The 12,217-nt window shown below is 31.7% G+C and overlaps 1 protein-coding gene across 1 annotated transcript; it reads left to right on the plus strand.

Annotated features, from left to right (window-relative positions):
* Nucleotides 1-7,440: 7,440 nt before the first annotated feature.
* LOC140047565 (uncharacterized) lies at nt 7,441-11,051 on the plus strand. The gene is given in 5 exon segments (XM_072092607.1): nt 7,441-7,534; nt 10,312-10,381; nt 10,701-10,782; nt 10,784-10,901; nt 10,904-11,051. Coding segments are annotated over 5 exon segments (507 nt in total). The 3' UTR covers nt 11,047-11,051.
* Nucleotides 11,052-12,217: the final 1,166 nt, after the last annotated feature.

The following is a 12,217-nucleotide window of genomic DNA, read 5'->3' on the forward strand; positions in this document are numbered from 1 at the left end:
GTTCAACGAGTTGAGTATGAAAAGAATCCAGAAAAGTTTGTTGTTGCATATATGAGTTACTCATTTGAAACTGACATACCACAACCTTTGACATCTCTGATGAAATACCAGTTGATGGACCATATGGAACAAATGTACTACCACTTAAATGGCATGAAGAAACAAAGTGCAACACATGTTTTCAACATACCTGCTCTTCAGTCTTGGGCATCGGCAACAGATGCTGGGGTAGATCTTGAAAAAGCTATTGATGAAATGAAAAAAAAAATTGAGAAAGAGGATGATTGGTTTTTCAATTACAATGAAATTCCTGATGAAATTGCTGTACGCTTAAAGGCAAAGCAGCAACGAGTCTCGCATCCAATTAATAATGAAGTAAAAATTTGCAGAAAATCAGAAAAGTGTAGTTTAATGTCCACCCAGTCAAATTTGATGCACATAAGTCTTCAAGACTTTGATTTCCAAAATATTAGTAAGATAAGTGATGACGAGTTTCAGTTAGCTTCACTTGCATCTCTCAAGCAAATTACTGGTTTTCAGGCTGTTACTATTGAACAGCCAAAGGTTGATTCAGGAGTATCAATGTGTGATTCAGGGATATCGATATCTTCGATTGACAGAACCAAGCATTCAGATTTCATGTCTGATGACTTTGTACATAAGCAGCCAACTGAATATGATCATACTTACATGAATATAGAGTTTGAATTATAATAATCCTATATAATCCTTATACTCATACAATTTTATCTATAAAGAAATATTAAGAAACATTTTAAACTGAGTAAGCTATAATATAAAAAATTAACGTAGATAACACGATATTGTAAATTTTACTATTTTAGTTTTAAAACAGAAACGTCAAAATGAATATAGATAGATAGATGAATATTTTTTATAATCGTCTATGTTTAATTATACTAAATTTTATAAATCCTACAATAGGTTTTATACTGAGTTATATAAATTTATTCAAGAGAGAATTTCAGTACATATTGCACGTAATGATATATATGATGTATATATATACTGTATAGAGATCTTTTTTTATAATTTGTCAATGTTTAATTATACTATTGGGAGTAGTTTATGTAAAAGCAAATTTCAGTAATTTTTGCTTAATGCTGGTACATACCATCCATCTATCCATCTAATGAAATCCAGTTTAAGTTAAGATATTGAAAGAAAGAAAAACAATTTTAGGTTAAAAAAAAATTAAGGTAGGATAATTAATTGCTTGAGCAACTTGCCAATATTTCTTACCTCATCATCTTCTAAAGAAATCTGAAAGTTGCTACTGTAGTTAACAATTTTTTTTATGAACCTCTCAAGATCTGTCTTCACTATAAAACTAGTTTCACAAAATGTGTGATATGCCGAAATATGGTAGTAATATGACATCATCATGTCCATATATGGGCACATAAAATTTTGTTGTCACATAAAGTTTGATAGTGTAGACAGAGCTTTAGATGCCCAGCAGGCACAGATCTGAACCTGTATTAAATACAAATAATGTATATAAATAACATATATCATATAATATAACTGTATATATATACATTATATTCTATGGCAACAAAAAAAAACAGTTTCAAACTCTTTTAAAAAAACTTTATTCCCTTTTTTTTTAGCTAAATGAAGTTTAAATTGTTTTAGCATTCTATTTCATCCATACACTCCATCTCTAAGCATTCTTCTGATAGCACAAAAAGAGAATTTACAAAACTCAATTTTCCCTCCGACCACCCTTTTCTAACCCCGTTTTGATTTGCCGCTGACACCAAAACTTCATCTTATCTTATCTATAGATGTGATACTTCAGTCAAATTTGCCTTAATAAGTATTGTTTAGTAAGCAGAGTTTAATACATTGATTTATATTTTAAAAATAGTCTAATTACTGATATCAGTTATGCAGTATTTTATTTATTGTTTCAGATGACATAACGTATAGGGCATAAGCCATTTTATTTTTATATTATGTTATATTACATAGCCTATGTAAATACATGAACGTGATTGGTTGAAACTGCATCACATGACTACCGCTGCGAGGATCGTAAATTGTATATATCCTTGGGTACGATGATATTGACCAAGCAATTTTTGCATAATTATCGTGTCCCTGTCTAACATATAAAAGACAGCAAATTCTCAAGTACGATGATATTGACTGTCATTTTCGTGTGGCAACACTCGCGTTTGGCAATAAATAAACAAAAGTCATCTACTGGGACTTGAACTCGCGATGATTTGTCACAACATCACAAGACAAGGCTTTATCCGTTGCGCTACGCAACTTGCTTGAAGAAATTAATCAACTAAACTATTTAAAGATGTATTGTCCCTTGAAACACAATAAAATGAAAGTCAAAATATTCTAAATTTAAATTGGCCATATCAAAGTAATATTAAAGTTATTCACTTTTTAAGTCGAAAATTCGAGCCAAAAACAACAAGTTTACGTAATTAACAGGTAAATTAGTTTGATTACATTTCGTCTGGAAAATCGTCGCGATCGAAAGTAAACAAAGATTTCAAACCCTGAGTACACATTTGGCATGATGCTAATTAGCATTGTTTACAATTTTTCACGGTTGAGAAGGTGTTTTCAAACAGATCGCGAAGGAAGTTTTGATTAAACAGGCGTGTTGCATTATGAGATATGTTTTGATCGAAAACTTTGACTGGAAGTCAAAGTTATTTTTTGAAAAAAAAATGTCTGTATTTCAGTTAAATGATATTTTTTTTAACTAATTTTTGGTGAAAGTTAATAAAAATGACACACTTTTTTTCGAAATCTTTTTTTTTTTTTTTTTTTTGGAATTAGTCAAAGGGACAGTACATCTTTAAACTATGCATACATAGCGCCCTCATTTGTTATTAGTCCTCCCTAGATGTGATGACCGTTTGTGATTGGTTAATACTCACGGTAGTAACCTGGTACGTGCTGCACGCTAAACATCCAGTGATTCGGCTCCTCGAAGAAGACGAATTATTCAGCCTACCTGATAATAATATTATTATTAATGTAGGCTTATTGATGGAAATTTGTCTGTTAATTTAATGACTTAGGTCTAAGTGAATATTTTATTTATACCAAGGAATCATTAATTAGTAATTATCTGTATATTATTCTTCACAAGGTAAGGTGAATGCAACGCCTAACTAGGCAGGTTTATTACAAAGGAGGCCTATAAGCTACACCCGACCCAGCAGTAGTAGTTATTCAACTTGTTTATATCGATAAAATATAAGATTTGACAACCCCTTGGGAATGATATATTGTTTGAGGAAATATATTTCCCTTAGGGATTCGGGATGTCAATCTTATATTTAACCTCTAAGCAGTCAATATCTGTGTATAATATAATTCAGTTTTATACTATACTGATTTGTGCTAAAATATGTCATCTATGTTTTACCAATTATGCATTACAAGAAATGACATTTTTATCAAATGATGGTTTATCTGTGTTTGTTGTCCTGTCCGGTCTCTAGAGTAACACAAAACAATTTTACTAGGCCTATATTTCATTTTTATGCAATGCAAGGCAGAAATAAATTAATAATTGGTAAAATAACAAGGCCATTATATGGCTGCAGTCGCGTGCAAATTTGACACATGCTAGTGCTACAAATTATTTTGAAATACAGAATATTAGGTCACTATTCATTTTACTCACATGTTTGGACAGCGGCGGTAAGAATTTATTTAGGAAAATTATTCTCTTGGCATCAGTTCCAATATGACAAAGGCCTTGTTGTCATCTTTTATAGGGATTTCTAATTCGGAATAATCAACTTGATCATATCCGTTAGGTGGAGGTGAGCTGATTTCATTTGGACATTTAAATTTACTTCAACTGTACTGTTGCATGGTTTCAAAGCAAATTAATAGTTAAATTTAGGGGCGTGGCTAGATTTCATACAAGATTTTCCAGGCAGTTTTTGTATTGATTTTAATCTTCTTACTCTTCAGAATGTTCCTTACCAATAATAAATGCATCTTTTCTTATTTGCTCCAATTGGACATATTCCTCTTCAATCATCAATAATTAAACATACTAGACCCTGGAATATAGTACAAGCTCTACACTGTTCAATTAAAAAAAAATTCTAGCATAATTTAAATAAAAAACATAAATGAACACCTTCTGCTATCATTCCAAAGCTAGGCCAGGGTTAAATTTCAAGAATATGGGCCATTGGCTATATTTATATAGCAATAAATTTGTCAATTTATTAACACTAGAGTAGAAGTCCACAAAGATGATAAAAGCTATTTTATAAAAACAAACTTTCCTAACCTGTTAAAATTATATAATACAATGCAGAAAATGTGGGGAATTATAAATCTACAGCTTTACAAAAATAAACTTCATTGATACTTAGTGCTTCACATGTGAAGCAATTATTATAGGCCGAGATCAATTAAAATGTACTGTAGGCAAATACTTTATGGTAGAATGTTATGAATATAGTCAATTTTAAAAATAGCAAGAACAAGAGGGCACTTGCAGAGAGGCACATCATTTTCAAAAATATAATAGAGGTGAGAAAATAAACTAATAATAGTAGATGCATCAGTAAATAAGAGAGTACTATTTAAGTTAGCCAACTGATATTAATCTACCTATTGAATATACAGCAAATTTAATATGGACAAATTGGAACAATGATCGCACACTTCACAAGTACAACATGTCTGCCTTCATTAGTCGGCTGTATTTCCTAACTGTTCAACTGCTCTACTTGCAGTGTAGAAACAGGAATGTCTCTGGTTAACATCTTGTTCTTTGTTGTCTCCTTCCATTCACAAAAGGGGTATAAATGGAGGCATTTAGATGTTTGTAAACCACAACTTAATATGATGAGTGTCTGTTGGTGGTAGACTGGTAAGTTTACATTTTGCCATTTCTCTTTGCTGTTTCTCTTTTCAAGCATTTTAAAGAAAAGAATGTTGTGCGTTATGAAATAACACAGGTATTTGTTGATTTCAGCTTTGATAATTGACGAATGCTATGATGGCATTTTTGTAGATTGCGGATTCAGTATATTCATTCATAAAACAATGTCATTTCCTGATTTACTAACTCCTTATGGCCAATGCTTTTGAGATATGTTATAGAGGCCAACATCATCAACTTATAACAAATTGATATTTGTTTAGATGATTATAGAAGGGTAAAAGTAATATATCAGTGTTACAAAATCTATTGCATTTTTACAAGAAATTGCATCCCCATTATCTTCAGTTTAATAGTGTGATTTGCATGCTCAGTTATCTTGATGAGAAATTTTCATTTTCCAAAATACTTTCTTTCAACATGACAATATTAATTCTGGCATGATCTTCAGTGTTTTCTTTCATCGATTCCTGATGTATTCATGTCATTTCCTGATTTACTAACTCCTTATGGCCAATGCTTTTGAGATATGTTATAAAGGCCAACATCATCAACTTGTAACAAATTGATATTTGTTTAGATGATTATAGAAGAGTAAAAGTAATATATCAGTGTTACAAAATCTATTGCATTTTTACCAGAAATTGCATCCCCATTATCTTCAGTTTAATAGTGTGATTTGCATGCTCAGTTATCTTGATGAGAAATTTTCATTTTCCAAAATACTTTCTTTCAACATGACAAGATTAATTCTGGCATGATCTTCAGTGTTTTCTTTCATCGATTCCTGATGTATTAATTCTTTATGCCAATAAATTGTTGCCGATATATTCATGTTGATAAAAAGAGACAACATAAATTGAACTTCTATCAATTTTTTAACCTGTCTGAAGTCAGATAGATGGTCCAATTAATGGAAACCAAGAAGGACAATGTTAATCTGTGGTATTTCAGTAAGAAATACTTTTTTGCAACTATACACACAATATAAAAACTGAAATGTAGCTACATGAAGGCAGACATGTGCATTTGGAATGCTGTTGGAATGGATCAAGTATAAGATAATATACAAATAATGCAACAAATTCACATTTTGTGTCTATATATATTTACTGTATATTCAGGTAGAAAAGGAAAAATGGGATGGGATATTTAAGGGATATTTAAGAAACATGCTATTCATCAAATTTGAGAGAGTTTATGGTGCACTGCTTTGTGGAAAAATGTAAGCAAATGCTTACATTACATAGAAGGGATCCTGCAGTGAGATGCCAAGACATAAACAAATCTTTGTTGCAAGTAGATTTCTCTAAAAATTACACTTGCATACATGAAGACAAGATTAATTTTGTACACTGAAACCAAGGATAAGTATCCCTGTTTGCAGCTGCACTGTGGTGGTACAATGGTGTATAATATCTGACAATTTGGAACATTCAAAAGAAACAATTTCATTTCAAGTAAATGTTTATTTTCTTCTTTAATATTTTTTTTTTAAAGAGCACAAAAAAAATATATAAAAGCAATAAACCTGAAAGGACAAAAATAAAACAAAATAGACGGGTTACAGATGCAATAAATAAAGAAGGCTGATCGCAAAAAGAGTATAAAAATATTACTGCGGACATCAAAGAATTATCTATTTAAACCATATTGTTGCCACCCTCGGCCACTGGAACATAAACATTCAATTTAAATTTTATTTCAATTCATTTCATTAAGCTTCTTCGCAATGGCAAAGGATGATTCACATAGAATGAAGTACGAGTGAAAAGCCATTTAATCAAAGATGCAGAACGCTTTGTTGCTGCAATCTAGAAATGTGAAAGTGATTGATATGAGGTGAAATTTATCTGTTTATATTAGAAAATTAAAGGGTGCATTAGATTGCACAGTCTTGGATATGTTTAAAAATTCTAAAAATTTAAACAAAGTAACTGAATCTATCTGTGGATACATTGAATCCTGCACAAATATGATTATTTTAACCAAATCTATTAATTGGAAAGTGATTAAGATGAAGAAATATGCATTCAAATTAAGAATGAATGATTGTGAACAAGTTGTATTAAATGGAAATACGCCAATAATATGAAGTCCTCTACAACAGAAAGTCATCCAGTTACAAAGATAGAACATTAAAATAAAAAATATAACTTATGAGCTGAACAATTCGTTTATTGCCAAAAAAAGGAAATGCTGAGATGAGGTAAAAAAGATTTTCAAGAATGTTTGCACCAGAATGTCACAGTATAATTATAATATGATTTATTGTTCTTGGCAAAAGAAAAAAGAGTAAAAAAACAAATACAATTTTCTTATGGCTGACGTTCATCTGAATGAGATAGATAAAACTAAAAAAAAGTCAATAATAATATAACACAAGTAAACATAAGAATAATATAAAAAAAATCTTCATTATATTATTATATAGATACTTGAAAGATGTAAAAAGATGATCAGGAGCGGGAATTGAGGAAATTAAAGATGCAATTAACCAGAGAGTGGGAGTCACAATAAACGGAGAGATGCTAACAGACCTCAGATTTGCTGATGATGTAGCTTTAACAACTACAACTGTTAAGGACATGGAAGAACAGCTCAATCGCCTAAACAAAGAAAGTAAAAAGGTTGGCCTACAAATGCACTAAATTTATGACCAACTTCTCGACTCAAGAGACAATAACAATAGACAATCACCAGATTGAGAAAGTTGACAAATACAAATACCTGGGGCAGACCTTGAAAATGGTCAACACCACAGAGGAGGAGATATTAATACGTGTAAAAGCAGGTTGGAGAAGCTTCGGGATGCACAAGCATATCCTGACCGACCAAGACATTCCCATGTCACTAAGCAGGGTGTACAATCAATGTGTTCTAACAACTATAGTTTATGGGGCAGAGACATGAGCAACAACAAAAGAGATTGAACAAAAATTGATAACAACATAAAGAGCGATGGAAAGAAAAATGGTAAATCTATCAATACAAGACAGAGTAAAGCATAGTGAGATACGGAAAATAACAAAAGTCAAAGACATCATGGTAAAGATCAAAGAATTGAAATGGAGATGGGCAGGACATAGCCAGAAGAGACGACAACAGATGGACGAAGAGATTGAATGAATGGCAGCCGCGGAGAGGGAGAAGAAGAAGAGGATGGCAAAAAAGAAGATGGCGTGACGACATAACAACGTACATGGAAACGGCAACATAGGAAAGATCGGCAAGAAACAGAACTAAATGGAAACAGCTGGAGGAGGCCTTCACACAGCAGTGGGTGAGTCACTTAGATGGTTTGTGCCATATTACCATTGTCGCAGTACAGGGGGAAACTTGTCCCAAGATTGGTTAGTGTTTCTTTTTAAATATGTGAATTTATGACAACAACAATTATTTTTATATTTAAAGAAAGAAAATATAGAATACTATACAATAGTAAACTTTTTTTTACAGAAATAACAAGATTCCTTGAACAAAGGTACAATTATCGGCAATTTTATCAACAACTGCTTCCAATACAAATGATGAGTGTAAATTTAAATCTTATTATTTGTGGTACCATACTGTGTATTTACAATGATAGATACTTTTGCATAGACTTTTTTCAATTTTGTTGCTCATAAAATTTTTCTTTCATAACATCATTGATATTATGAAAGAGCCTGAACCAAAGCCAAAAAGCAAGAAAGGAAATATTGCATTTGCTTGGAATCAAAAATTAAATCAAGTAGTGAAGAGAAACAAAGTCATTAATGATTTTATATTTGAGCAAATTAGACTACCATTGTATTTTAAGAGAAAAATTTGTTGTTATTAGTATCAATATATATTCCTTTCCCTTGTAGAATATGAAATATATGTAGAAACTAAATATTACTTTTCTCTCATGAAATTTCTTCACATGCTACTATTTATATTTTTGGTATTTTGTTTAAAAGCAGCATGGTGAAAGTATCCACACATCCAGGCGATAGAAAAAGGAAAAATAGAGAGAGGGAAAGAATGCTAAAAGCATTGCACAATCAACAATTACATCAAATTATTCAGCTAATGCAACAACTTATGCAAGCGCAACATTTAAAAAAACAGAGTCTATCATGTTAGCATTGCTCAAGTCACAAGTTAGTAAAGACTTATTCATTTACAAGTAAGTTCCTTACTTTTACAGTTTTGTTTTAAAATGTTCGTTCGTTTCCAATATTAGATCATGATTTTGAAGCTAAATAATTTGAGAAATTGTAAATAATATTTACAAAATAGTAATTAATTGATACAGTAATAAATGCCTTGTGCAATAAGAAATAATATTTTAGTCATCTGTGAATAATATAATATTTGATATCTTTATTTTTTGCTCAAATAGGCAGATCAACAGACTTTAAAAATAATGCTCTCATGCATCATAATTTTGGGGAAACATTTACTGATATGCTACCATAATGTTTTTATATTAGATTTGGAAAGGAAATCCATAATCACAAATTTTGTTTATAAAGACAATTGATTGGTCTATCAGTCAACAGTTATTACTGTAATATTTTAAATGTTCATTACACATGGTTGTAAGTGCTACAATAACTAACTAAAAAAAATATGTTTCTCCATCCATAAAAATGCAGCAAAGGCTAGGACCTAAACAAACAAAATATATGCATTGGTTCTGGTCTGATTGATTCAATAATACTGTATGTTGTAAAATAAACTGCTGGCTGTATGGATATTAGAAATCAAACAGTAACAAAATATTGCTCTTTTAATGATATTTTAAATGCAAATACGATTTTGCTTTGTCTATAAGAGAAAATTGACAACGTAAAATCTTGAAAAGAACCCAACCCCAGTTTGCAAATGTATTGTGATGAAAATGCGCCCTCTATCCATAGTCATAGTCATAGTCATAGTCATATATACTTTATTGTCCATTTAAAAAACAGAAATGTGATTTGAAAACTGGCAAAATACAAAAATATAAAATACAATTTACAAAAACACACACAAAAAGTTAAGAGGCTAAAAATTGTTAAAATTAGATAAAAATTATCGGTTACATTTTACATGTATAAAATGTAGTAAGTTCAACAGTTAGAACAGCGATTGCTAGTATGTGATTGGCTGGCTTGAAAGATTGATATATTTACTACTATTATTATTTTTATCCAAAGGTGAATTCAATATAATTTAAAAATACAACCCGAACACTCTTGGACCATATTAAAATGTCTCATTTTTTTAGTTATTTTTTAGATTATCATAATTCATGTTCATTTTGCTGGTGCTTGCACCACATACCAAACTGTTTTTATTTACAGAATTCAGTCGACCTGCAAGCACAATGTTCACTTTTGTTGGCAGTTGTTGAAAACAAGTATGGAGGAAACCATCCAAGCGATAAGAAAGCATTCATCAGGCGCAGTTTGTTAAAGATATCAGGATAGTTGGTGTGAAGCAAGATATTACTGAGCAGTTGCCCACTACTGAGAAAATATATAAATAGCTTCATCAGCTTTCATTACCAATGGAAATTATGGTCTGATTGCTCATGTTCAGCGAGATACTAATCCAAGCTATGCCTTGCTTGACTTCTCCATGAGCATTGAGGAGGAGATGGTAAGAACTACTATTTTTTTTTTTTTTACAGTTGAAGAAGCATTTGCCTCTCTTAAATTCGAAAATGTTAGAGCACATTCCGACCTGATTGACAGACTTAAGATAAAGGCCCACCAACAAGAAGTTCAGGCTCCATCCAGGCAGAATGTCAGTTTTAAATATGAAACAACCACAGAAAAGGACGAATTACTGTTGTTAGTGTTGCAGGCGATGTTTCCAATAATGTGAAGAATGGAGAAGGGCATTCTCAGATAGCTTGCAATTATGGGCTATTACGGGAAATTAAAAAGTGCAGGCATGTGATGGGAAGAAATAAAGAAAAGATGCTATATGAAACAAACATCACAGACGGCGTAAACATACTGTAGTTACATGCACAGACAGGGCTCTGGGTAAGCTTTAAATGCCTATATATTGCAGCATCACCAAATAGAATTGTTTGCTGTAATCAATGTGGAAGTGCTTTAGTAGAATTAAAAAATCCTTACAATCATTCAGGCATTCATCTATTGAGCAATTAGCTAGCTTTCGTATAGTGGGATCTAATGGGTATCATCGTATAAATCAAAATTGCTAGCTAATAGGGTTAGTAACTGACTAATAAAATAGATTGCATGTTAGCTACTTGTAAGGTAATCTAGGGCTAACTTAACTAACCTAGCCTAGGCATAGTAAAAAAAGAGGGACAAGCAAGGAAGGCCTAGAAGCTAGTTACTACTATAGACTAGTCTATATAATAGTATAGTATCTAGAGTCTAAAACCAGACAGCGCTACTGCATATTAGCACCTATATTTTCAACTTTCAATAAGGGAATTAGGTTCAGGTTTCACACCTAAACCTAACTCTAAATTAAGATAATCTCAGCAGGTGCTAAACAGGCACGGATTTAGAGGCAGTATTGAGGTATATATTCGTAAGTGTACCAAATGTTCCATGGTCTTCAGATACCAGAACATGAATGGAATTTTTTATTTCAACAACACTTTACTTATTGGAATTGATGTTTTGCTCTGGATCACATCTGGCTTGAAAAGTCATGTTGCTATATTGGTAGTATTGTTAAGCAACTTAACAATAGATTGAACTTGTCTTTGCGACCAACATTAGTGACAAATGCATATTTTATCGTTTGATGTTTTGAGTGAGCACCATCATATGATTTTTACTATAGGTTGTAGCCATCACCCAAAAGTAGTCATAATGAATGTTGACAGGAAAATTAATTTAGATGCACTATGAGCAAACTTAAAAAATCCAACTGCAACATGAATGAGCAAGTTGATTGCCATTAATCAGAAGCTAGATTTGCATATTTTTTCAAGAGGGTTTTCACCCAATGTATTGTTTCCATTGAAACCAACATACAAAGACTGGGTACCTATAATTTGCCAGCATACTCGAGAAGATACTTATGTATATAACATAGAATTTAAAAAAAGGAAATCTTTTGTGCAGATTGTAGAGCGATGACGGAAGAATGATTGATTGAGATGCTGCAGCAAAGCACTGTAAAAAAAGTGAGAAAGGTTGCCAATAGTATTGGTGTTACAGCTAAAGGCAGCAAGCTGGATGTGATTTTGGCCATAAGAGATGGAATTTGTAGGAGTTCAAATAACTTTAACAAAGTAATGTATATACCCAAGAAAACATAGGCAGTTAACTTTTTCATCACTGGACCACAATTCCACAA

The sequence above is a fragment of the Antedon mediterranea genome, chromosome 4 (assembly GCF_964355755.1).
Source record: "Antedon mediterranea chromosome 4, ecAntMedi1.1, whole genome shotgun sequence".
Taxonomy (NCBI): domain Eukaryota; kingdom Metazoa; phylum Echinodermata; class Crinoidea; order Comatulida; family Antedonidae; genus Antedon; species Antedon mediterranea.